This window comes from Triticum aestivum, chromosome 6D (assembly GCF_018294505.1).
Source record: "Triticum aestivum cultivar Chinese Spring chromosome 6D, IWGSC CS RefSeq v2.1, whole genome shotgun sequence".
Taxonomy (NCBI): Eukaryota; Viridiplantae; Streptophyta; class Magnoliopsida; order Poales; family Poaceae; genus Triticum; species Triticum aestivum.
This window is the reverse complement of record NC_057811.1, coordinates 91,447,681-91,475,009: the sequence shown is the minus strand read 5'-3', so window position 1 is coordinate 91,475,009 and position 27,329 is coordinate 91,447,681. Positions and strand designations below refer to the sequence as shown.

General features: G+C 44.5%; 3 protein-coding genes across 6 annotated transcripts; 1 reads left to right on the top strand and 2 right to left on the bottom strand.

Moving 5' to 3' along the window:
- Window positions 1-4,090: 4,090 nt before the first annotated feature.
- Window positions 4,091-12,001, bottom strand: LOC123143787 (kinetochore protein NUF2 homolog). 4 transcript variants are annotated; one of them, XM_044562774.1, is made up of 13 exons: window positions 11,671-12,001; window positions 8,809-8,962; window positions 8,409-8,618; window positions 8,021-8,330; window positions 7,742-7,921; window positions 6,775-6,864; window positions 6,187-6,294; window positions 5,820-5,873; window positions 5,615-5,729; window positions 5,341-5,498; window positions 4,991-5,090; window positions 4,835-4,893; window positions 4,091-4,653 (listed from the first exon to the last, which is right to left on the bottom strand). In XM_044562774.1, exons 3-12 carry the CDS (start codon window positions 8,582-8,584, stop codon window positions 4,874-4,876), a joined length of 1,311 nt encoding a protein of 436 aa, XP_044418709.1. In that variant the 5' UTR covers window positions 8,585-8,618; window positions 8,809-8,962; window positions 11,671-12,001; the 3' UTR covers window positions 4,091-4,653; window positions 4,835-4,873. The 4 variants fall into 4 exon arrangements, with proteins under 4 accessions (XP_044418709.1, XP_044418707.1, XP_044418706.1 ...); XM_044562772.1 differs by having other exon boundaries at window positions 4,995-5,090; window positions 8,707-8,962; window positions 11,671-12,000; XM_044562771.1 differs by having other exon boundaries at window positions 4,995-5,090; window positions 11,671-12,000.
- Window positions 12,002-18,860: 6,859 nt separating this feature from the next.
- Window positions 18,861-19,556, top strand: LOC123143786 (histone H2A). Its single transcript, XM_044562770.1, has one exon. It carries the CDS (start codon window positions 18,952-18,954, stop codon window positions 19,417-19,419), a length of 468 nt encoding a protein of 155 aa, XP_044418705.1. The 5' UTR covers window positions 18,861-18,951; the 3' UTR covers window positions 19,420-19,556.
- A 1,098-nt stretch (window positions 19,557-20,654) lies between these two features.
- On the bottom strand, window positions 20,655-26,504 carry LOC123143785 (DNA-binding protein BIN4). Its single transcript, XM_044562769.1, has 11 exons — window positions 26,047-26,504; window positions 24,094-24,189; window positions 23,747-23,930; window positions 23,581-23,648; window positions 23,330-23,380; window positions 22,728-22,845; window positions 22,518-22,564; window positions 22,412-22,438; window positions 22,170-22,245; window positions 21,768-21,910; window positions 20,655-21,129 (listed from the first exon to the last, which is right to left on the bottom strand). Exons 1-11 carry the CDS (start codon window positions 26,089-26,091, stop codon window positions 21,043-21,045), a joined length of 942 nt encoding a protein of 313 aa, XP_044418704.1. The 5' UTR covers window positions 26,092-26,504; the 3' UTR covers window positions 20,655-21,042.
- Between the last annotated feature and the right edge of the window lie 825 nt (window positions 26,505-27,329).

Sequence of the window (27,329 nt, the reverse complement as noted above, 5' to 3'; positions counted from 1 at the left end):
AGATCTGCATGCCACCAAAGAGGTGCCTCCCGAGCCTGGGTTCCAATGTGGTTTGTTAGTGGTGTTGGAACCCGTGGGCTCAAGGGTGGCATACCCTGTTGGCGTCGGCCAAGTTGCCCCGGCAAGGCTCTTGCCGAGGCCGCCCTGGCAAGGGTCTTGCCGGGGGAGTCCGCCTCGCCCTTTTGCTCTTCGTGCCTCTTGGTCTTGGCGTTGCTTTGATCGCCTTGTGCTCCGGCTCCCCTTCCCTTCCCTGCTCAGTGTGGTCGCGGGCGTGGCTCTGATTGCCCGTGCACAAGTAAAGGGGTCAAAAGGAGAGCCCCTACTTTTGTACACCGACAAGGAGGGGAGGGGAGGCAGCCAAGGAGGTGCCCAAGTAGGCTGAATCCTACTTGGGGTCTTCCCATGGCCAGCGCCCCCCCCCCCCCTTTCTTTATTTCCCGGAGGGGGAAGGAAAGAGGAGGGAGGAGGGTTATGTCTACTACGCAACCTTTTTATTGTAGACTCGTGTTGGGCCTCCAAGCGCAGAGTTTTGTAGGACAGTAGCAAATTTCCCTCAAGTGGATGACCTAAGGTTTATCAATCCGTGGGAGGCGTACGATGAAGATGGTCTCTCTCAAACAACCCTGCAACCAAATAACAAAGAGTCTCTTGTGTCCCCAACACACTCAATACAATGGTAAATTTTATAGGTGCACTAGTTCGGCGAAGAGATGGTGATACAAGTGTAATATGGATGGTAGATATAGGTTTTTGTAATCTGAAATATAAAAACAGCAAGGCACCAAGTAGTAAAAGTGAGTGAAAATGGTTTTGCAATGCTTGGAAACAAGGCCTAGGGTTCATACTTTCACTACTGCAAGTTCTCTCAACAATGATAACATAATTAGATCAGATAACAATCCCTCAACGTGCAACAAAGAGTCACTCCAAAGTCACTAATAGCGGAGAACAAACGAAGAGATTATTGTAGGGTACGAAACCACCTCAAAGTTATTCTTTCTGATCGATCTATTGGGCTATTCCTATAAGTGTCACAAACATCCCTAGAGTTCGTACTAAAATAACACCTTAAGATACACAACCAAAACCCTAATGTCACCTAGATACTCCAATGTCACCACAAGTATCCGCGGGTTTGATTATACGATATGCATCACACAATCTCAGATTCATCTATTCAAACCAACACAAAGAACTTCAAAGAGTGCCCCAAAGTTTCTACCGGAGAGTCAAGACAAAAACGTGTGACAACCCCTATGCATAAGTTCACAAGGTCACAAAACCCGCAAGTTGATCACCAAAACATACATCAAGTGGATCACGTGAATATCCCACTGTCACCACAAATAAGCACATGCGAGACATACATCAAGTGTTCTCAAATCCTTAAAGACTCAATCTGATAAGATAACTTCAAAGGGAAAACTCAATCCATTACAAGAAGGTAGAGGGGAGAAACATCATAAGATCCAACTATAATAGCAAAGCTCGTGGTACATCAAGATCTTGCCAAATCAAGAACACGAGAGAGAGAGAGAGAGATCAAACACATAGCTACTGGTACATACCCTCGGCCCCGAGGGTGAACTACTCCCTCCTCGTCATGGAGAGCGCCGGGATGATGAAGATGGCCACCGGTGATGGTTTCCCCCTCTGGCAGGGTGCCAGAACGGGCTCCCTGTTGGTTTTTCGTGGCTACACATGCTTGCGGCGGCGGAACTCCCGATCTAGCTTCTGTTCTGGGGTTTTTGGGATTTATAGGAGCTGTTGGCGTCGGGGGCAAGTTAAGGGGGCCCACAACGCGACGACAAGGACGGGGGCCGCGCCCTAGGGGGTGCGCCCTCCACCCTTATGGTGGCCTCGGTACTCCTCTCAGATATCTTTTCGTTCCAATATTTTTTATGTTTTCCCAAAATATTCTCCGTAAATTTTCTGCTCATTTGGACTCCATTTGGTATTCTTTTTCTGCGAAATTCAAAAACAAGGAAAAAACATAAACTGGCACTGGGCTCTAGGTTAATAGGTTAGTCCCAAAAATCATATAAAATAGCATATAAATGCATATAAAACATCCAAGATGGATAATATAATAGCATGGAACAATCAAAAATTATAGATACGTTGGAGACGTATCAAGCATCCCCAAGCTTAATTTCTGCTCGTCCTCGAGTAGGTAAATGATAAAAATAGAATTTTTGATGTGGAATGCTACCCAACATATTTATCAATGTAGTCTTCTCTATTGTGGCAAGAATATTCAGATCCATAAGATTCAAAACAAAATTTTAATATTGACATAAAAACAATAATACTTCAAGAATACTAGCAAGGCAATTATGTCTTCTCAAAATAACATGGCCAAAGAAAGTTATCCCTACAAAATCATATAGTATGGCTATCCTCCATCTTCATCACACAAAATATTCAAATCATGCACAACCCCAATGACAAGCCAAGCAATTGTTTCATACTTTTAATGTTCTCAAACCTTTTCAACTTTCACGCAATACATGAGTGTGAGTCATGAACATAGCACTATGGGTGGAATAGAGTATGGTGGTTGTGGAGAAGACAAAAATAGGAAGATAGTCTCACATCAACTAGGCGTATCAACGGGCTAAGGAGATTTCCATCAATAGATATCAATGTGAGTGAGTAGGGATTGCCATGCAACGGATGCACCAGAGCTATAAGTTTATGAAATCTCAAAAAGAAACTAAGTAGGTGTACATCCAACTTGCTTGCTCACGAAGACATAGGGCAATTCGAGGAAGCCCATCATTGGAATATACAAGTCAAGTTCTATAATGAAAAATTCCCACTAGTATATGAAAGTGACAATATAGGAGACTCTCTATCATGAAGATCATGGTGCTACTTTGAAGCACAAGTGTGGTAAAAGGATAGTAACATTGCCCCTTCTCTCTTTTCTCTCATTTTTTTTGTTTTTTTTGTTTTTTTTGGGCCTTCTCTCATTTTTTTGGCCTTTTTTCGTCTGGAGTCTCATCCCGACTTGTGGGGAAATCATAGTCTCCATCATCCTTTCCTCACATGGGACAATGCTCTAATAATGAAGATCATCACACTTTTATTTACTTACAACTCAAGAATTACAACTCGATACTTAGAACAAAACATGACTATATGAATGCCTCCGGTGGTGTAACGACATGTGCAATGAATCAAGAGTGACATGTATGAAAGAATTATGAACGGTGGCTTTGCCACAAATACGATGTCAACTACATGATCATGCAAAGCAACATGACAATGATGGAACGTGTCATAATAAACGGAACGTGGAAAGTTGCATGGCAATATATCTCGGAATGGCTATGATCGAGCACTTGTATTCGAGACCTCGAGGCCCCTGGCTTGTATTATGATGCTTGTATGACTTATTTATGTTTTTAGAGTTGTGTTGTGATATCTTCCCGTGAGTCCCTGATCTTGATCGTACACGTTTGCGTGCATGATTAGTGTACGATTGAATCGGGGCGTCACAGCGGCGGATCGGGACCGGCAGTGAGGATGGGGAGCAATGGTGACGGACGGCGAGGGCTCGGAAGCGGGAAAGGTTGGAGGGAGGTAGGAGGAAGGGGAGGGTTTGGTGGATTTGGTGCAATTTGTGGGGGGTAGGCCTATCAGATTCGACGTGGCGGACGCGCCCGGGCATCAGCATGTCCACCCTACATTTGGGTGGATACGAGGGGTGCTGGCCAACCTGGACGTCCATTTGAGACGCATGTCTGAGTCAAATTTTTCTGACCAATGTGACCGAGTTGTTCGCCCTGATGTTTGAAACTGGTTTGGGATGCTGAGCTGTAGATGCTCTAAAAAGTCTTCAAAGCCTGCCCTCACCTCTTTCCGTCTCAGCATGGCCAGGACGGCTGAGCCCGTGACCACGGCTCGTTGCTACGAAGTGTCAGATGATGTTTGTTTCAGGAATTAGCCTTTGTTTTGAGGCCCAACCTATCTGAATGTAATTAACTATAAATATGTGTGATTCCAAAGTCAGTTTCAGGAATTCAGAGGTTAGTTTTAATACAATGCATGATGACGTTTGAAGTTTAGACATACAAAGTAATCGTATCTGATGACAAGTCACAACCGAAGCGAAAATGGAAGTGCCAAAAATGTGGTGTATATTTACATAGAAGATAACATCAGCACGTAGCATTCGGTCACCTCAATCAATAACTAGCCCCGATCCGAACCAACCAGCGCATACATAATTCAGCACATGAATAGCAGCTGGAGGCACTACTACAGCATCATGCACACACATAAACAAAGATATGTACTCCCTCCATCCGGGTGCATAGGGCAAGTGCGTAGTTCTAGGTCATCAATTTAACCAGCTAATATGTATTATATGTAACAAAAATATATATTTAGAAACTACATTCATATATGTATCCAATGATATGCTTTTGATGAGATATATCACATTTTTAGCTAGTCAAATTCACCCTAGAACTACGTGCATGCCCTATGCACCGAGACGAAGGGAGTACTGGGTTGGCAAGAAGCACAGCTCATGTCCTTTTCCTAGCCCTCGACTTCTTGCTCATTGCGCTGGCTCTCGGTGTGGTTTTTGTTGTGACGGCGGCAGATTGATCAGGGGCAGAGGCGCCTTCCCCTGCCGATTGCCTGCACATTCGGAAACAGCAAAACGAATCATCTCATATGAAATTCTCTGGCTGCAAGTCTATATTGTGAAGCAGGTACAGATCGACTTGGACTATATTCAGTCTGGCTTCTGGTCACAGGTCATGCACTTTGATTCAGTGCACAAGGTATTTAGAAGGCCCCAAAAGCTCGGTGATCTAACCTGCCAACCTCCTCAACTCGCTCGAGGAAAGGGTCAACGCTATCCATGTAGGTGTTGAACTACACAAAGAATTAATATATTTAGTACGTATAGATATATTTTTGAAAAGATGCATGCTTTATTGATGATTTTACGAAGCAGTCTTCTAACTCAGACCTACCGCCTTCACAATGTTGTTGAATTTTGCACGAATTTTCTGCTGTTCTGCTGTGGCAGCAGTCCTTGCTGAAGCAGCTTCCGAACACAAATTTGAAGCCTATGTGGTGACATAAAGGAATGCAATATGTCAGTTATTTTCAGGCATAAATGATATAGTTGACGAAAAAATGTCACTAAATCTGCAGTGTTTAACAGTCAAAGAGATGGACAGCTAGTATTTGTTTCTGCACAAACAGCGACAATAAATGCTAATAAGGCCTCACAAGAATCACCAAATTTAATGATATTCCCATTTTGAAATGATTTTAAGTTCGAACAAGCAATATATTCAGAATAAAAAACATCACCTTAGCGATCGTTGCCTCTACTTTCTTTTCTCTAGGTTCAAGGCACTGCAGTTTACCCTCAATCTCGGAGCTCAAAGCACCCAGCTTCTGATTTTCATCTGCTATTATTTGATTCCTTTCTTTGACTTTCCCCTTGAGACGCTCCTCCATTTCATGTACTGGTTGGAAGGGATTAATGCAAAAATGTGAGGGAAATAATAACTCTCAGAAAGGGAGCAACATAAAATACTTGAGCAGTACTAACAAAATATAATTTAGAAACTACAAAGATAACCTTTTCCTTGCCAATCAACAATCTGTGCGTCAAATGACATAACTGATACACTTTCATCATTAAGCTTCGCTTTGCGAGCTTTAACTTCCTTTTCAACTGTTTTAGCAGCAACAAGCTAGCAGCAACAGAAAGTAAAAGAGTTAGACCAGTCTCGTCATTCAATCAATCCAGCTATGGAATTCAATCATGCATTAGCTGTTCTTACCTGTTCATGTACATCCTGGATTTTAGAGTGTTGCTTCGTCAGTTTTTCATGAGCCTGCGAGATGGAGATAGTTTAGAACGGGATTACAGGGGTATCTACTGGTTAAGCACAACTAGGAGCAGCAGTAAGTGCCACTCTGATACAAAGTAGCACCACCAGGCACCAGCTGTACCAAACGGATAATCCAAAATATCAAAGAGATAATATCATACGAGGAAACTAAATTGTCCTGGGAAACACATGTAGCAAATCGTTTCTTTATCAAATTCCAAGGAAGAGAGTCTGAAATCAGTTGTCGTGGTCAATGTTCATAAGCAAAACACCTTCTAGAATTGGCATGTTCTGATGAAAAGTGGAATTGGAATACCTTATTGCGTATCTCCAAAGCGGCAGATTTCTCTTGATCATTTTGCATTGCTATTTTCTCAGACTCTTTCAACTTAGCACGGGCTGATTTCTTCTCTTCCAAGGCCCTCTTTAATAGGAAATAAAATCCAGAGTCAGGTATGCAAGCTTATACAGATCTCTTATAATGATAATGCCTTTATGAGTCCAAATTGTATTCAGTAAATCACAGGTTAACCAGGCCGTACATCTGGTAGGCTTGATATTGAGCCAAACAATAGGATTTCAGCCCCCCCCCCCCCCCCCCCCGAGCCGAAATGCATGGAAAAATCAATTTAGCAAGTCAATCAGGCCATTGATGCAGATATGCAGTCACCTAGTACTAGGCAGGTTATGCAGATATGCATGGAAAAATTAAGGTAGCAGGTCAACCAGGCTGTTTATGCAGATATGCAGTCACCTAGTACTAGCCAGATTACAAGTCCAAGTATAGGTAATTCCTCGTATAGTCACTAATTCACAACAACATCAGGTCATCGGACAAATAGCACCTACCAAATTTGGAACCTAACCTGTTGCTACAAATAAAATAAAATTGAAGAGGTCTCACCTGAACTTTTTCTGGGGACTTTACTAATTTGGACATCAATCTGGAGTTTTCTTGGGCATGTTTAGTCAACTCAAAATCAGCCTGGGTTATCTGCAGCAGGAAACATAAATGCAACAAATTATAACATTATGCAGCGAGCTTCTTTGCAAATCAACTATCAGCTTAAGTTAGCGAGAGCAATATATCAGATGTTCAATATTCTCATTCACAAAGTATAGCCGAATAACAATTGGTGACGAGCAGATGTCAGGACTCAAGAGTAAATGGCTGATGTATTAAAGACAATGTGCACACAGTTCACTTTGCAGATGGCAAATTGTAGATAGCCTGTCCTATGTGGGGCTGTGGGCTGGAGCATTTCTAATCTACGAAGGAGCTTATGGCTTATCAAAGTCAAGATGGAGCGGGAGATGTGTTAGGGCCAATAGCTCCTGGTCTAATAAAATCTATGGCACTGTAATTAAATATAGTACTACTTAATGTTACAATAACCAATCGCAGATAATGCACCTTGTTGTGATTAAGGCTCATACTTTTTCAAGATACTTTAAACTCCTATTTAGTTTGATATGGCGGATCTCCTGCTTTCAGGTTTCAAAAAGGATCCTATGGGAGATCCGGGTTTATTGGCATCAAAACCAGCTCGAGATTCATCTAGGACATACTTGGAGGCGACGTTTTTGACCAATTAGCTCTAGCCTTGATCTAGAAGACCAGGATCGAAGCCACGCCAAAGGCACAAGGCTGAATAGATTGCACCACAACCACACAAGGCTGTTTATATTCGACCTGATGTGGCAACGTGTGATGTATTTTGATCAGAAACTCCTAGACCATATAGCATGCTTGGCTCTCAGTAGGGACTATACTTTATTTGCAACTCATGATGCCAGAAATCCACAGAAAATAATTAGTTTTTTGGATGGAGAGCGACAATACAGAAGACACAAGGTAGGAATCAGCACACCTTCCTGTGAATCTCCTCTTTCTTGTCATTGATGACTGCGGCCTTTGCTCGCAGGGCCAGTTGCTGCTTGTTGTAAACCTGAACTTTCTGCTGCAGAGCATTGACGTCCGCTTCCAGCTGCTGGGCCATGGGCTCCTCCATCTGCTCTGCGAGCTCATGATCCGCGATCTCCTTCTGAAGCTGCACAAGAGAAACATGAATGCAACTCTAAGAATCTCCGATCAGCCTGTGGGCATTTCCACGAACAGATTAGCTGTGGAAACTGTGAACAGCGAAGACCTGGGCCATCCTGGCCTTGAGCTCCAGAGTGCGCTCGTGGTAGTCGGGGGTCTCGCTGACGATGGGCTGCAGGAGGGTGACCTTCTCCTCCCTGTAGAAGAGGAAGTTGATGAGGGCGCTGAGGACCTCGACGACGCGGCGCGGGGTGGGGCGGGTGAAGTCGGCGAGCGTGAAGTCCTTGAACTGGATGGAGTCGAGGAAGGCCTGCGACTTGTTGTAGAGGCGTAGCACCCGGATGGCCTCCATGTGGTGCTCCGGGTTGTCCAGCACCTCCAGATCGCTGAACCCTAGCAGCCCGTCCTCGCCGTCCCTGCGAAATCCAGCCCGGTGAGCGAGCAAGCGAGGGAGCGAGGGGGGGGAGGGGGAGGCGGCATGCTTCTTTTGTTACCCGGGGGCATCAACGAAGGAGTTGAAGAAGCGGGCGAGGACGCCAGGGAGCAGGTCAGGCTGCGGGCTGGCGATGTTCTCGGGGCGGAGGTTGGCGACGGGGGCGATCCCGTACTGGAACAGCTGCTCCGCGATCTCCGCTGGTGACAGTATCGGGAACCCGAAGCCGGACGCCATCGGGTTGCCGACACTCCTCCTACTGCTCCTCCGGCTAGTAGATAAAATCATAGCTAAATTAGCTCTTAAGGGATAAATCCACTAAAACGGTGACGAGAAGTACAAATGTTGGCATCACATACCATCAGCACAACCCAAAACCCAGGATAAAATTTACAACGGCTTGATGGCTATTGGCACACAAAGCATGAGACGAAGCAAAGGAGAGAAACCGAGTGGCCTACCTATGCCGGAGTCGAAGAAGCGGTCACCGGAGGCGCAGGGGAAACCTGGAGGGGGTGTGCGTTGGTGTGAGCCGAGCCACAAAACGGATCTCCCTCTCCTTAACCGGCTCTTCCACAACTAGTGAACAGTCCCTTGAGCACGCTTGTGCAGGACCTACAGTTGGGTGGTGAAGATCAAGGTGTGAGTCTGCTGAGAATGCCAAAGTTTGAATTAGAAATACATGCTGCCGACTAGACAAGAGGTCATGCATTGCAGGCAGTAAATATGCACATGGATTGAAAAGAAAACTAATTCCTGCAATTTCAAAGGACATGATAAACATAAACATAGAGAGAGAAGACATGCAACTTATTATCCTATACAAAAGTCAGAGGAACTCAGTTCTGAATCATTTCTCCTACACCTTAATATTCTAGTGCAGTTATAGCTGCAAAGTCGCTGTTTTGATGTGAGATTTACAGAGATTGAATAATGGATATTAATTGATCTGGTTTATCGCTAAACAGGAGCAGCACATTGATCTTTTCCCTCGAGCCCGCAACTGATTCAATAATAATCAGGCAATAGGTGGCACTCAAAACTGAAGTAGCTACGGATGCGAAATTGGCAGCAACGGTGACGCACTCCTCTGGTCCCTCCTGTCTCTGCAAATCAAAACTTCGTTTAAGTTTTCAAATGCATGTCTGAAGACCGATATTATTGCATTGTTGTTTGAAGTGTCAACAAGACATGGAGTGTAAATTTCCATGCCACTACAGCAGTGACCCCGCTTGATCTTTTGGATAGATTTCATTTCATTTTACTGAATTATGATTCAGAAATACTGCAGGGTTGCCCCTGTTTAGATACAAGTTAAGTTTTAGAAGTGACCTTGCAACAAATCAAACTAAATGTATCAGTTTCCTCTGTAGATGTTCACTGGTTCAGACTTGATAAGTATGAACCAAGCTGGGAGCTGAGAACTAGGACAGTGAGACAACATTGAACATCATGTCACAATCAAAGCACTCAAAATTTCTGCACTTTATTACCAGCCTCCTACATATTGCAAATCACAGAGCACACACACAGATTTAGTGCACGGAGGCAGTGTTCAAGAGACACACTGATGACATGCCGCCTATGGTCGTCGTCTTTGTGGAGGTTGACGCCGTGGTTGCGGAGTGCACTGAGGATGGCCCAGACCTTGGTGTTCAGTAAATGGAGATAGAGTTATCATAGGTTTGGGAAACCCCAAACCTATGAACTGGGCAGGAGGCAATTTGAAACACACAAAGCTAAGTAGACACTTAGACAGAAAACGATTTTGTCGCTTAAACGTTCAAATGGGAACATGTAGTGATCCCGTGTCTCGAAAAATCAAAAGCTAAATTCTTTGTGTGGGCTAACATAGCAAAACTAATCCAACTATTGAGATGGTTGACAAGTTTGCTCTCAGATATGAATTTAATCTCAAACTGGTCAAGAACCTTGCAGTGGTGCTTTTGCAAAACTGCATTAACATGATTAATGAACATCTGGTTGTGTTGTTTCGCTTTCCCACCACGCCTTGCAGAAGAGAAAGCATAGGAGAGGAAGCAAGTGGCCAACCAAATCCGGAGCAAACCATGTCGATCAAGTAAGCAAGAATGAGCCCATTGTTTGTTTGTTTGCTTGCTTCGGGACAAAGAGGACCTAGATCTTGTTTAATAATTTATCCAAGCTTTACTGTTGTTGAGGTGTCGACTAGCTTCAGCGATGTCTGTTGGTAGCTCCTTGGAGATTCTGCTGTTGCACGTTGCAACAAAGAAGAAGCGCAGAATTAATTAAGCATGTTGGGGGGGGGGGGGGGGGGGGGGTTAGGGCATGTACAACCCAGGTGCTAACACAGGCGCCTAAAGCATCTCCAACAGCTGTCCTAAAATTGGGGACTGAAAAACAGTTTTAGGGCACCAGAAATTTTTCTTCTCCAACAGCTGCCCTAAAATAGGGCACCCAACCACATCTTTCTTCTCCACAATTGCATACATATTGAAACAAAACATGAACTATGGAGAATTTAAACTTTGCAAGATCACCACATATCAAATTAAACTTCAAATCCACGTATCAAATTCAAATTGTCCTAAAAATATGGCCTTCTTCGACTATCAAATATTTTTGACACACAAAAGGGATCTACACTGACAAAGCAACTAGATCTTTTACATCTGAATATTTTACACGACGATTCGAGCTAAAGCTGACTACCCCAAAGAAGATGAAATTGAGTAAAAACAGGAGTTTAAATAATCCAGCAGTGTAGTATAGAACAAGTAAATGCCAAAAATATAAACTGCAACTCTTGAAGAATATAATGTGGCTCTCAAGTTAACTCATCGACGTTTCAAATCTTACCATGAACAAACTAAAACAGCAGCAAAATGCATACTCATATGATAGTCTCAGGCAATATCATTCTAAATTTGCAAAGACAAGAAGTCATCATCCTCACGACTCAAGGATGCACTGGAGATGACTAGATTTTGATATAGCGCAGAAATCCAACATTGTGCAAGTAATAGAGACCAACAACAACTGGTAGTAGATATCCTTTTTTTTCTAAAGAATGAATGGCCATTGCCATACTCTTTGCTGACATGGTTCTGGTGTTCACTTGACCATGTTTTCTTAATTCGCCTGATTCAGCCAACAACCAATAAGAAGACGTCTTTTTCAGGACATGAATCCTACATCTAGAAGTAATCAACGATCCAGCGCAGCTACCACTACTGGCACGAGTCAGAAGCACTGCAGCACTAGCGCGTCACGGAGAAATTTCTATGGCAATCACCAAACCAATCTGAGAGGGGGCGCAGAAGGAACAGAGAGGTGAGCCTCACCTTTCCAGGACGAGGAGGAGGCTGGGCTCACGGCCAACGGCTTGGGCGAGGGCAGCGGGATGAGTTGTTGCTCCTGCTCGGGCTCAGGCCAGCTACGCCGCCGCCTCGGAGCTCGCCGGTGTCCGCGCGCCGGGAGATCGAATGGGGGGCGGCGGGGGCACCGGAGCAGGGACGTGCGGTAGCTGCTCGGGCTAGCCTCCGTCCGTGGCCGCGGCGGCGGAGGAGGGACGTCAGCGGCGGATCGAGTGGCGGCGCGTGGGACGTGCTCCTCTCTGTTCTGTGCGGGTCCGGGGAACGGGATCGGGTTTCTGCTTTCGGCTATTCGGGAGGAAATCCAGCGGCGGGATGAAAGGGGTTCGCCATGGAATTTGGCGGACGATTTGCACGGGGAATCCTATACAGCGCGCAGGTCGGCTCACAGCCCCCTAGCGCGCTGGGCGTTCGTTTGGGCCGGCCCATTTTCCGGGTTTTTTCCTTTCTTTTTCTTTTTTCCATTCATTTTTTCTTTTAATTTTTCTTTTCCTTTTTAATTTTCTTTTAGATTTCTTCTTCTTTACTTTTTCACTTGTTTTGCGAATTTTCTTTTCAAATTCTTGAAGATTTTATTGTTCATCGAGTTCAATTTTTTGTTCATTGGATTTAAAAAATGTTCAACAAAATTCAAACAATTTGCATCAAATTTAAAAAATATCAAATTCGAAATTTGTTCATCAATTTCAAAAAATGTTCATAGAATTCAAGATTTGTTTATCTTTTTAAAAAAATATTCTTGAATATAAATTTTGTTCATCAAGTTCAAAAAATGTTCTACAAATTCAAAATATGTTCATTGAGTACAAAAAATGTTCATCATCGTTAAAAGATGCTAATAAAAATGTTCATTCTTTTGAAATCACAAACATTTTTTAATCCAAGAACTGTTTTTGACATTTCGTGATTCATATTTTTTTTGAAATTTTAGAACCTTTTTGAAATCCTGAATCATTTTAACATAGAATAAAACAAAATTAGAAAATTAAAAAGGAAAAGTAAATGTAAAAGCGAAAAAAAAAACAAGGGGCGTCCCGCACCGCAAATGGGTTGGTCCAAACTGGCACGCCAAGGGAAGGGACAATGCGCGTTCGCACGACTCCTGGCACACACTGCACTATATAGGGGGTCCCAATTTGCCCGTCCGCGATTCGCCATGGAATTGGTGAGAAATGGTGAGTTGGGATGGCCTATTTACACCAACACTCGCTCGATTGGTCGGACACGCAAGTTCGCTCGCTCGATTCTTTGCTCGCTCGCTCGGTCGTTCACTTGTTGACCCGCGATCATTTGATTTCTGAAATTTTCAAAAAATTGAACTTATAAAAAAATGAAATTTTGTGTGTTCACGAACTTTTTCCATATTGATGAACTCCTTTTGTATTTCATGATATTTTTTCAAAATTTCATTCCTTGTTGACGCTACAATTTAAGGCAACTATTGTAGCGTTTTTTTGCTTCCAAGTGCTTGAAAAATATATTTTTAGGCAACTGCCCTATTATAGGGTTGATGCTAGAGATGCTCCAAAAAATGGTTTTTGCACAGTTGCATAGAGAGGGTGAAGGAAGCAAAGTCTTGCTTCCAATACTAGCAATTGTTTGCTTGCGGGAAAAAATGCTCTACTACTGTGTGATGGTGTCCCGGGTAGGGGGTCTGTCACCATTGGACTCCTGGTCTGGTGGGCCGGACTGACCCTGGGTCGATTTCATTTTGGGCTACTTGGGGGGAGGGGCATGGCGATCTACAGGAAGCCTTAGCATACAGGACAATGACTTCGTATTTGTGGAGGACTCCTCTCCACTAACGTAACCGACCAGGACTCATATAATCCTAGGCATATGGTATCTTATACAAGTCGAGGTTGGGCTAGTCGATACAACATATTACATTACAATCTCTTGGTAGGTACATGAATTTTGTACTCCACCACACAACGCAATAAACTATAAGCAGGATGTAGGGTATTATCTCCTTGGAGAGTCCAAATTTGGGTAAAATTATGTGTCCTCGTTACCATCGTTCAAGACGCCTATCTCAAGGTCCCTAACTCGAGATTAACTTTTGCTACATCAACAGTGACCCATGTAGGGCCTGCTAGGTGATCATCGCGGTTTGATGGAAGTTTAGATCGGTTCCGACGCGATCGACGCGCCGGAACGGAGCTGCATCTTCGGCGCCACCATCTTCGTTGCTGACTTGACTGGTCACCTCATTCAAGGCGGAGAACTACGCCCCATGTCGAATCGTTGGTGATCAGATGGGAATCTTCATCGACATCAACTTCAATCTCAACTCGGATCATATAGAAATTCGTCCATGGAGCTCCGGGGCTCAAGGTCATCATTGCCCTCGCGCGATCATGTAGAATGATTTGGACAGCAAATTCATTTTCGTCGTACCACCTCCTCGAGCATTGTTTCGTTGATCCCTTCGTTGGGATTGTGTGGAATTCAGTCTACAACAACCCTGTCAAATTTCATCGTGATCCAACAATGGAATCTCCGACAATATCTGATATATTGAGACCCTATAAGATCTGGAAAGAAATCCTCGTGAGTTCAGAAGAAGGAGGCCAGCGGCCAACTTCAACCTCCTTTGGAAAATCCAACCGTTCAGATCATGCGGAATTGTCTTTTCGACAACCCCTCAAAATTTGAGCTTGATTCGGCAATTCAAACTCCGGGAGGAGCCCGATGAGTGCATCAGTTTTTTAATATGTTTTTTGCGCAGAAACAAATCTGACACGAGTTCATATTATTTCATGAACGGGTTATTGGATGACCTCTAATTGAGGAATTTTCTTGTAGGGTATCATGTTTTGCTCTCAAACACGCGCCTGCAAACGTTGAGCCTTTTTCGAGGTGCTCCTCATCGTCGCCCCAATATCGATGTCAGATCAGACCCCAAAGCCATTGATGTCTACAACGCAACTTTATTCATGTAGACTCTGGTGGGCCTCCAAGCGCAGAGTTTTGCAGGACAACACTAGAATTTCCTGTAGTGGATGATCTAAAGTTTATCAATCCGCGGGAGGTGTAGGATGAACATGGTCTCTATCAAACAACCATGCAACCAAATATAAGAAATCTCTTGTGTCCCCAGCACACTCAATACAATGGTAAATAGTATAGGTGCACTAGTTCGGCAAAGAGACGGTGATACAAGTGCGGTATGGATAATAGATATAGATTTTTGTAATCCTAATAAATAAAAACAACAAGACAATAAGCAACAAAAGTGTGTAAAAACGGTGTCTCGATGCTTATAAACAAGGTTCAGGGTTCATAATTTCACTAGTGCAATCTATCAACAATACTTACATAATTGAATCATATAACAATCCCTCAACGTGCGACAAAGAATCACTCTAAAGTTCCTATCGGAAAGTATGATGAAAACATGTATCAACCTTTATGCCTAGATTACCCCAATGTCGCCACGGGAATCTGTAAGTTGATTACCAAAACATATGTGAAGTGGTCTCGATAAATTACCCCATTGTCACCGGGTACCCACAAGCAATACATACATCAAGTGATCTCAAATCCAAAGTATTCAATCCAACATAGGAAACTTTAAAGAGCAAGACTCAATTCATCACAACAAATATAGGGAGGGAAGAACACCATATAATCCAACTATATTAACAAAAGCTCATAATACATCAAGATCATGCCCTATCAAGACCACGAGAGAGAGAGAGAGAGAGAGAGAGAGAGAACACATAGCTATCGGTACATACCCTCAGCCTGAGGGTGAACTACTCCCTCCTTGTCATGGAGGTAGTGGGGATGATGAATATGGCCTCTAGTGATGGCTTCCCTCCTCCACTAGGGTGCCGAAACAGGGCTCCGGACGAGATCGCTTCGAAACAGAGGCTTGTGGCGGCGAAAAAACTCATCCAGGCTAACTTCTGGAGGTTTCTGGATCTATAATAATTTTCAGCATTGGAATCACTCCGAAAGGAGCTATGAGGGCCCCACAAGCTTAGGTGACACTCCCACCCTCCTGGGGCACGCCACGTGGGCTTGTGGCATCCTTGTGGGTCTTCTAGTCCTTCCCCGAAGCTTTCCCATTACCATTGCTAGTCTAAAGTATTTAAAATTTGAGAGTTTCCTCTAAAGTGTTTCCATTACAATTGCTAGTCTATTTAAATTTGTTAGGTGCTCCACTATTATTAGGATAAGGCAATCTAGAAGCATACCCATTATTTTTTTGCAGTAGGGACTGTAGCTATTACGAGCAATAAAATTGACACCATTCACATCCTTTTTAGCAATAGTGTTTACATTTACTTATAGAATACAAAATTCTACCTTTAGCGCCTTGTTAGATGATACTCTTACTTATCGAAAAGCTACAATTGACCCCCTCCACTTATGGGTTATTAATTGCCTTATTTGTTTATGTTGTTTTTGCCCTTCAATTAGAATATAAGATGTTTGCACTGAATTCAAGGATACACTTTTGGTTGCCGATGTTTTAGCTAGGTTTAGGGTGGGTTGGTTTGGGCTCAACCCAAATACATCATATATTTTCCTGATCAAATTATTATGGTTGATGTACAATAGCTTCACATTACAGTCTTCGATCTTCTGTCCCAGAGGACTAGCACACCAGAAGGGAGGCCACCGTTGATGGGATCGTCCTACACAGACCTAAGAAGCACAAAATACCATTGGCATTAAGAACGACCACCAGCAACAAAGGACCAACCCCACCTGCGATGAGATTAAGGAGGGGGAAACCTAACTCGCGAGCTCCCGACGATGTCTCCTCTGGCCAAACATCACCAGACGGACAGGGAGCTAGAGGAAGAAAACACCGCACTACGCCACCCCTCCGTTGGACGGCGCCGATGATCTGGCATAGAAACTGCAACAACGCCACCCACAACCCAACGCCACAAGTGGCCACGTCAGGGAGGAGGGTGGGCAGCATATCCATCATTTGAAGCTGGCGTCGAAGCCTCCACCACACCGACGCCACCAGGAACTAAAACTACCCTATATACGCGTCAGTGGTCGAGGATCGGGACCCCCCCTTCATCTAGCCGCCGAATAGACAACCGATGGTGGCTAGGATCCATGACCTCACCGGCGGGAGGTAGGGATTTGTGGCTTCCCTCATTGGCTGCCTCTCTCTTCCACAACATAGCCAACTTATTTAGATCTAATTGGCCTATGTCCGGCTAAGTACTTAACTTGAAGTTAAGTTTCTCTTGTGTTAAACTACTATTTGATCATATTCCAACTACACATGGACTTCAATATAAACCTAAAGTCATTTTTTTAGGGCTAGGTTTGTGGTGGGTATATCTTCACAAGGTTTGCAATGGTATATGTATACTTGGCACATCGCTTTTATCAAGCTCTTCCTCATTTTCTTCACCATTTCTCATCATCTTGACATCTTCAACTGGGTTTGGTTCCAGTTTACGTGCAAACTTGGCTATAAGCAAAGTTTGATTCCGTGCAATTTTAGCAACTTGTGGCTTTATCCTCTTAATTCAATTGACTGACTAAGTTATCATGATTCTTCAAAATATTTCTAAAAACTTCATTTTTCTCACTTTGACTAGCGATAATTTTTTTGAGAGTTTCCTCTAAAATATTTCTATTACCATCGCTAGTCCATTTAAAATTGTTAGGTGCTCCAGTATTATAAAGATAAGACAATTTAGAAGCATACCCATTATTTTTCCAGTTGGGATTGTAGGTATTATGAGCAATAAACTTGACATCATTCACATCCTCTCTAGCAATAGCGTTTACATTTACTTATAGAATACAAAATTATACGTTTAGCTTCTCGTTAGTTTGACACTCTTACTTATCGAAAAGATACAATTGATCCCCTCCAGCTATGGGTTATTAATTGCCTTCCTTGTTTTTGTTGTTTTTGCCCTTCAATCAGAATATGAGGTGTCTGCACTGAATTCAAGGATACACTTTTGGTTGCCGATGTTTTAGCTAGGTTTATGGTGGGTTGGTTTGGGCTCAACCCAAATACATCATATAATTTCATTTTTTCAGATCAAATTATTATAGTTGATGTACAATAGCTTAATATTATAGTATTTGATCTTCCGTCCAAGAGGACTAACACACTAGGAGGGAGCCCACCGTCGATGGGACCCTAGACAGACCCAAGAAGCACAAAATACCATTGGCATCGAGAACGACCACCAACAACGAAGGACCAACCCCACCTGCGACGAGACCAAGGAGGGGGAAACCTAACTCGTGAGCTCCCGACGATGTCTCTTTTGGCCGGACATCACCAGACCGATGGGGAGCTGGAGGAAGAAAACACTGCACTGCACCACCCCCTCCGTTGGATGACGCCGATGATCAGGCCTAGAAACCGCAATAACAACACCCACAACCCAACGCCACCAATGGCCACGTCGGGGAGGAGGGTGAGCGTCATATCCATCATTCCAAGCCGGCGTCGAAGCCTCCACCACACTGATGCCGCCAAGAACTAAAACTACCATATATACGCGCTGGTGGCTGAGGATCGGGATCCCCACCTCATCCAACCGACAAATCGACAACCGAAGGTGGCTAGGATCCACGATCTCACCGGCGGGAGGTGGGGATTTGTGGCCTCGCTCATTGGCCGCCTCTCTCTTCTACAAAATAGCCAAATTAGATCTGATTGGCCTATGTCCGGCTAAGCACGTAAGTTGAAGTTAAGTTTCTCTTGTGTTAAACTACTATTTGACCATATTCCAATTACACATGGACTTCAATATAAACTTGAAGTCATATTTTTAGGGCTAAAAATATGACACCCTCAAGTACATCGGATTTTTACGCTACATGGCAATTTTCACCATAAGAACATGGCAAATCCTATACGCAAATATGACATTTTTATCTATTTTCACATGGTAAATCTGGTTGTCAGATTTTAAACATTTCCATTACATAGACCATCGTTGTAGTAGCATCTAGGAGTACGTCAATATGCGAACATGTGCGTGTCGTGCGTAGCTCTGTCAAATGTCTGTTTCTCCTGCTGCCTGGCATCACAGCCGTCCATCGAGCCGCCGATCCAGCCGCCCATTGCCCGTTCACGCGGATCGACGGGCCCACCCCCCTCTTCCTTCTCCTCCCCGTCCTGAATAAATACTCCGCCCCTCGTCTCCTCCCTCAACCCACCGGGCAATCTCCAGTCAAGCAATCCTCGCACATCTCTCCACCTCCCGAATCCTCTCTCCCCCACCAGCGCGGCAGCTCGCCATGGACGCCTCAGCCACCGTAGCCGCCGGGAAGGCGAAGAAGGGCGCGGCCGGGCGCAAGGCCGGAGGCCCCAGGAAGAAGTCCGTGGCGCGGTCCGTCAAGGCCGGGCTCCAGTTCCCCGTCGGCCGCATCGGGCGCTTCCTCAAGAAGGGCCGCTACGCCCAGCGCGTCGGCTCCGGCGCTCCCGTCTACCTCGCGGCCGTCCTCGAGTACCTCGCCGCCGAGCTGCTGGAGCTCGCGGGCAACGCCGCCAAGGACAACAAGAAGAGCCGCATCATCCCCCGCCACCTGCTGCTCGCCGTCAGGAACGACCAGGAGCTCGGCAGGCTGCTCGCCGGCGTCACCATCGCCCACGGCGGCGTGATCCCCAACATCAACCCGGTGCTGCTGCCCAAGAAGACCGCCGAGAAGTCCCCCAAGGAGCCCAAGTCGCCCAAGAAGACCGCCAAGTCCCCCAAGAAGGCGTAGGCACCCATTGCCTAGATAGGTCGGAGTAGCCGGGATGGATGTATGGGTGTGCTTCCGCTCGAAGCACACTGTTCTTGTCGTGTCGTTGTATCTTCTGATCTGTGAATTCAATGGAACGATGAGTTGCTTTGATATTATGTTCGTTTGCCCTTGTTGTCGCTGTGCTCAGATTTGGATCTTTAGGGGTGTGTTTGTCCTGTGAATTTCGTCCATCCAGGGGCTTGGGCGGTCAGCTGCGGAGGTAGGTGGAAATCAACTTCTTTGGCGCGTGTTTGAAATATTTGGCTATGGGATTTCCCGCTCCAATTTCGTGTAGGGTGTAGCACTTGTTTATAAAAATGACAGGAAAATCTGTGTCCATTTTCCCGCTCCAAATTTCGTATGGCGCCCAAAAAAATTGGACGAAATTTCGTTTTGGCGGCGAAATTTCCCACCCGTTTTGTGAGTTTGGCGGGCAACTGATAACTGCATCCTCGCGTTCCCGCCATCTGTGTTGTTTTGGCGATGGGATGCCCCGCTCCAATTTCGTGCCCATTCCGGTACATCCTTTTGCAATCCTGGGAGTCAGCTTCCAGATTCTACGTCGAGGTGGGCTGCGCAACCAATTTATGGACGGATAGCTGCATAGCGTACATGGCAGAAGAAAGAACGGAAGATCTGGCGCCAAGAAACTCTCACGAGGGCGGAGGGCCTTCCTTGTTGTCGCTTTGCTTATAATAGCATTTTAGGTGTGGTTTTGCCATTCATTTCCTCTGGATTTCATCCATCCACGGGCTTGGGCAGTCGATCGCGAAGGCAGGTTTGCCGCTCCAAATTTCGTATAGCACCAGTCGATCTGCCGCTCCAAATTTCGTATAGCGCCCAAAAGGTTTTGGAATAATGTTTGCTTTGGTGGGGAGATTTGCCGTTCGTTTTGAATTCAGCTGTGGGAGTTTGGCGGGCAACTGAAAACTGCATCCTCGCGCTACTGCCCTCCGTCTTGGCAACATCTTTGCCGTCATGTGTTTGTGCAACTGTGCACGTTCTTTTTTTTCCAGTTCTGAAGTTTAGTTCTGGTTCTGGAGAGCATATCTTCCAAAATCTGATTCAGCCAAAAAGGCTCAACCGATGTTTGTTCCAGTTCCAGTCAGCAAAACGTGTGCCGATTCAATTGCATCTTAAAACACAAAAGCATATATGTCCACTGAAATGACGTTCGCAAACTATAAACATTCTGAATTCTATTTTCCCTGCTCTGATCACACAACTGCATGTTACACTTGAATACAATGGAATCACTGCACATGCATAACAAGGCACATCTCCTTATTACAAACAAATATGAAGTGTTTGATTTCTCGATACTGAATTGGCTAACTACCAGTACACAGTATATGGTATTAGCATTACAACACTGTGTTCCCCCTTGTCTTCCTAAAAAAAGTACAACATGGTACACCAATTCAGTCAAAAAAATAAAATTAGCCCAGATCATGTAACATGTGGGCTCACCAACAGCTACCCTATATCCAAACCTGGATCAGTTATAGGGCATCGCTTCGTTGTGTCAGTGCAGAGTGAATCCTCATCCTTACTATTTCAGAAACTAGTTCAGAGTGAATACCCCAGTTCTTCGGCAAGTAACTATTTCTTTGCCTTCTTCGCTCTCTTCGTTGTTTGGGTTTTCCTTGTTCCCTTCTTAGCAACCTTTGCCTTCTTCTGTCCCTTTGCCTATTACCACAAAAATAGTTCAAGTTTGCCATCAGAAACTCGATAATATTGCAATGTGGTAACAAAGTATAGTAGTCTTTCATACTTCCATGATACTTGCTTGGTAATGACTAAAATGCTCTAGCAGAGCTGCTCACCAGCCATCAAGGCTTCAGAGATACACAGCTCGAGAAAACTTTTGGATGTGTCGCTATGGTCTTAACTAACTCGATATATGGCATGGAAATGCCAAGCAAAGAAAGAAGACAGTCGATCACGCTGAATGCAATAAAGGGCATGACAACAGGATATGAGCAAGTACTTAAAAAATGGAAGTCCTTAAATGTCCATCAAAAGTTGTTTTTTTTTGGCAAAGAAGATGCAGTGTATATAATTTCCACAAGGCAACACTTCCAATGGTCAAGTACCTGGTTACGCAATTAAAACCCAGACAACACAGCTATGCTCCTAAGCACAAATGGGGTCTGAGAAGTTACTACATGGAAATATGCTGAAGTAACCGCTAATGTTCATGCTTTGCATTAACGTGTGTAATAAACAGTTCATCACTAGGGACATGTAAGTATCTGAATACAATGGATCAGTCCAAAGAAATTCAAAAACTGCAGATCAACAAAAAGAGAGGCAAGAAACCACACCGCTGGCTTCACGGTTGCTTTCCTTTTGGTTTTCCCCTTAGGTTGATCTTCATTCTCATTGTTTGGATCATTCTGAGAAGCGTTAAGTTCATGAAGCCTATCACCCTCTCCATCTGAATCAAATGTGAATCCATCAAGGGTACCTATATAGAGGATACCGATTGTGAGAAAAACAACTATTTTTAGCAGGCAATGTCTCATAACAATAGGTCAATAGGTACACAATTTCATGAAGATCGACTGTTCTTTCACACTAAGACCATAATTGCAAAAATAGCTTGGATGAAGACTTCTCCCAAATAGTTAAGAACTTAGATGTTAACACAAGAAATTCAATAGCAACAAACTGTTGTCTGTTGATTACGACTGACAGCAGATAACCCAGCAAGACAAAAGACTAACCTTCCATCATAGTCTCTGATTCAAATAAATTGGAGTGAGGTTCCAACTGAATGAAGTCATTCATGATAGCCTCAATCTACAAAGGAAGAGGAGAATTAAAGTAAGCAGTTGCATCCTTTGAAACAGAATGCAACTAATACATCGTCAAATTTACTAGTGAAAATGGGGCTTTAGGTGATAGAAGTGTTGGTTCCACGGAGAAGTTAAATACACATATAGAACTCATGTTATGGTCGACAAACCTTTGCTTCTGTTTGTCCCACGCTGACCTGAAAGAAAAGAGAATGCACAGAGGAATAAGAAACATACCTAAAAGCACAACTGCACTCAAATTTGGATGTAACTTACCACACAAAATGTCCTGGATGGCACTATAGTTGATTTGTACACAGTTCCTGTATGAGCACAACAAGAAAGAAGATATTAATCGTTTGGAACATTGCAAGGAGAAGCAGTTTTCAAATAACTCATCTGTTAATACAGATAAAATTAATGAAAAACGGAAATCAAATAAAGTACATACATGTTTACACAATAATGAAAGTAACCTGGCAGTACCTTTCAGGTCCAGTAACAAATCATGATTTCCAGTCGGACCATTTGAAATTACTATCCTGCCGACAGCTCCAATATCTCCGCTCAAGTCTATCGAGTCACCATCACATTCAACCAATGCCTAGAATAAAAGATGATTATAAGCTTGAGGGAGTACTAATAACAAAGTCAAGGTATGCGCTACTCTAGAGACGGTGTAATAATCTCTTCCAGGCAATCCATATATTCCAAAAGGCAAGATGTCGATATATTTCAATTTAACACACATTACACATATTTGTCTGTTTTCACAACTAATTTTCATAACCAGTACTTGCGCAAACTCCTATTACGTCCTGTCGGGGAACAAGTACATGTAGCATAAAGAAACATCAAAGTCTGGCGAAATCTCATAATCATGATTGCTCTTCTATTGATTGTAACATATGTTTCTCTTTAATTCCCTGGATGCTAATTAGACAGCTTTCTCACAAAGAAAATACAAGCCACATAACAAGATGGATGTTCATGGTACTTCAGACTGCTGGTTGCAGACATTGAACTTTTTATGATGAAAAATCTTTGCAATTAAGCAGTACTAGTGCGGCCATTAGAACTTATCATACCTTTGAACGTTGAACTTTATCAGCAATGGTCAATGGCAACCTCTGGGAGACCTGAAATTCAGAATGTATATTCTGTAAAAAAACTGAGGTCTATAACTATTTACAGAAAAAACAAACCACAGCACAGAATACCACAACACTTGGTAGGAATCAGCTGGAGCTTGACAAGTACAATTTAACGCATAATCAGTGTTATGAAGTTAAACACATAGGAAGGCGTGCAAGGGGAGGCAGGGGGGGGGGTATCTTACAGAATTATCCGCAAGCTTGTCCTGCATTTTTTCCTCATTAGCTTCATCTTCGGGTTGTTCCAAGGTATCTAGGTTTGTTTGACCATGAAACAGTAATTACACGTCACTGGAAGTCTGGAATATTCTAAGTCACTAACTAGAATGGGAGCCTTCTCATTAGTCTTACCATCTCTTTTCGCAGGAACTTTTCTTGCAGCAACCTTTGTTTTTTTACCCTTAGATTGCTGATCATCTTTTTTCCTGGTATTGGCAAGTGAGTCCTCTTCTTCATCAGCGTCACCAGCCCTTGAAGGGCTGTTTCCAGGAGAAGCTTCAGAATCAGATGAGAGCATCAACTTCTTCCTCGGAGCCTATACAAAGAGATTTTGGTATAGATAATAACGATAAAGTTATGAAAACAGGAGCTTGCAACTGGTACATGTTCCCTCAAAAATCCTAGTACATGCATTGAAGTTATAGCTACTGATCCTCAACACCAACCAAACAAGTTAGAAAAGCCTAAAGATAAGGTACCTTTTCTTCTTGTTCAGATGCACCAGTTCTTGTAGGGCTATTTCCACGAGAACGATCGGAATCAGAAGAAAGCATCACCGGTGCAGTACTTGGTGCCTGTATCCAAAAGAGAAGTGCCATTCATATGTGTGTAGCCGTAACTAATTAACAACAATGTAATTGCAAAACAAGAGCAATCCACTTAAACAGAACAGTGGTCTTGGTAAGAACCCGACACAATTACGGAAAGCCAAAGTAGATCAAGAAGAACACACTGGCTTTCGCCAAAGCCCACTGCCACCAAGATGAAAGATAGCACTAGTTACATGAATTGGCGACAGGGCATGATAAGAGGAGCAACGGCGGAGCTTCGTGGGGGCGAACCTGGGCGGTCGCCCCCCCAGCGAAAATGAATTTTTTTAAATACCCCTATGTATTACATACAGCCCACAGGCCCACTCATATACTAGGACTAGTCAACGATGCCTGGAGCCTGGATACGCACGAATCCAAGCCGCCTGCTGAGCCGTAGGTCATTGCCGCCGTGGTTGAGCGTGGGGCCGAGACCAGGCGGCGACCTACTCCAGTACTCCAGTACTCCATCTCCAGAATCCTTTTCCCCAACTAGACCGCGGGCGGCTGAGCGTGGGGGTGGGGCACCGGCGTCTGGGAGCTTGGCCGCCGGCGCCGTGGCTTGCCGGCGTGGGGGACTGGGGGCGACCGCTGGCGGGTGGCCGGACCTGGGATTGGTCGGCTCCTTCCTCCTCCGCTCAGGTTCATCCACAGATCCACTTCTGCCTCGGCTACGGCTGTCCGCTACAGCATCAGGCTCCGTCGACGTTGCGCAGTGCCTCGGTAAGCCGTGTGAGCAGACTGCCCTCTCTGTATCTCTCTCAACCTTTCCCCTATGGAAATTTTGGGAAGTTGAAATATTGTGACCTCCGTAGCTTTGTAGTGGAGGAAAATTCTAATTAGATGTGGTCTTTTCATCTTGTCATTGTTGGAGGTGCAGCTCCCTGTATAATTTTCTGCATCTCCCAGATTTTGTAGCTTCGTTACCTTAGTGGAGGAACCTTTGGTGAGAGAAAAATTAGTGGTCATCTGGTCATTGATTTTGTAAATTAGATTTTGTCAATTGGATTTTGTACTGAAACAGAAACAGTTTTGCTACGTCTCAGTCGACTTAGACTTCGTTATGTCTCAGTCGATGTTATATTCCATTGATCTTGCATTAAGATTCGTACAAAAATTTCTTTTCAGTTTTTTCTTTTTCTTCTCATATACTATATCACTTGAGTGAGACTTGGTTAAGTCTCAGTCGACTGAGACCTTACAGATTAAGAGGGACCGAGGGAGGCAGTGATGCTTAAGGGGAAAACAATTGATGGTTATATAGTATTTTGGGTATAGTTTCTTTTGTTCTGGAGCTGATCTGTGGTGAACTGAATGCTCCATGTTAAATAGCACTTTGTAGTGAACTGAATTCTCTACTGATTATAAATGCATTTTGCAAGCTAATCTGGAGAAGATCAATATAATTATCTTTACTTGATATTTGCAATATCTAACTTTCTAACTTGTTGTATTCGTATGATTTAGTATTTGTTTTTTATAGCTTCGCCCCTCCAAAGATTTCTTTCAAGCTCCGCCACTGAAGAGGAGAGTAACATATGCTAGAAATGGTGGCCGTCTGCAACACAGCACAACCTGTTCTAAGGATTTGCTGTGGGGCTCAATTCCTAACTCAAATCTGCTCCGAAGCAACGGGCACATACATCAACACAGTAAGCAGCAAAGTGGCGCTAATCCGCGTACGAACCCAACCCATAAATATATTCTATTACAACAAATCTACGTGCAGGCTGTTCCCCCGAAAGAGAAAATACTCATTCGCAGCAGTAAGCCAGTCGGAGTCGCCGTCTTCACGGGGAGGATTTGAAGCAGAAGTTTGAGTAGGGAAGGTGAGATGGATACCTTGAAGGCAGTAAGCCAGTCGGGGTCGCCATCTTCGTCCGACATTCCTACCGCCGCCGCCTCCGGCAGATTAGGGAAGCGGCAAGTGACACTCCGAACAAACTCTAGGCCCACTCGAGATTTGGAAGGTTTAGGCGCAGGATTTAGGGGGCTGTGCCGTCGGGAACGAAGCGGAAGCCCTGCTTCCACCGTGCGGCTGAGACCTTTCCCGTTCGAGGCGGAGCTTCTGCTACTAGACGCTGGGGCTCCGACCAAATCACGCCGCCGCCGCCGCCGTGGAAGGTTGGGGAGAAGGGTGTCGGCTTGGAGGATTTCGAGGCGGCAGGGGGGCTTGAGGAGAGAGGCGAGGCGGAGAGGCGCTGGTACGCGGCGGCGCGGGAGATCGCCGGAGGCTGCCGGTGCTGGGAGTGGGCGGCGGTGGCGATTTGGGGAAGGAGAGAGAGGCGTTGGGGAGAGAGACTGCGGCCTGCGGCCGGGTTAGGATGGCCTAAGCGGGCTGGGCCGAGTGCGGCGCGAACTTTGCGCGGCCCAAATTCATTCCAGTTCGGGCTGTATGACCCAGGAAAATACCAGCCCGAGACCAACCCGATTTAAATGTTTCGCTGAAAAGATTTTCCTCCAAAACATCTTAATAAAAAAAATCCCCTAAACACTGGATGTGTTTGTTTTGGGATTTTGTAACGTGACCTCATTACGCTGGTATCACATCCCGTTCAAATGTGTTTGGTTCGGTAGAGACGTAACGCCTATTTGGTTTGGAGGATTTTCATAAGAAACACATAGGAATAAGGATCCCGAAGGAAAATTTTCTATAGATCCGTTCGGTTTGTAGGAAATGTTTACAGGAGTTTCATAGGAATACTATTCATTTCCTGTGTTTTTAAAGAAAATTACACGTCCACTCAAAACTCATCTTACGCGTAGGAACGAGGCGAGTCAATTTTTTAGGATGGCAAGTGCCATCCTATAAAATTCCTATACTAGTCCTAATTCCTACGTCATGAAATCCTCCAAATCGAATGAGCCCGTAATATGTTAACAGGGGTATCAGATCCGGCGTAGTACCTATATCGGAAACCGTCTCTTTTACGCACGAAGCCCCTTTCCATGATGTCGTCTTCCTCGCGGTCTCCTCCGCCCAGGCACTGCCGCCGGTGCACCGCGTCTTCCTCGCAGTCTCCTCCGCCTAAGGCGCCGCCGCCGGTGCACCGCGTCTTCCTTGCAGTCTCCTCCGCCTAAGGCGTAGCCGCCTGTGTGTTAGAGATTTAGGGTTTGTGGCCTAC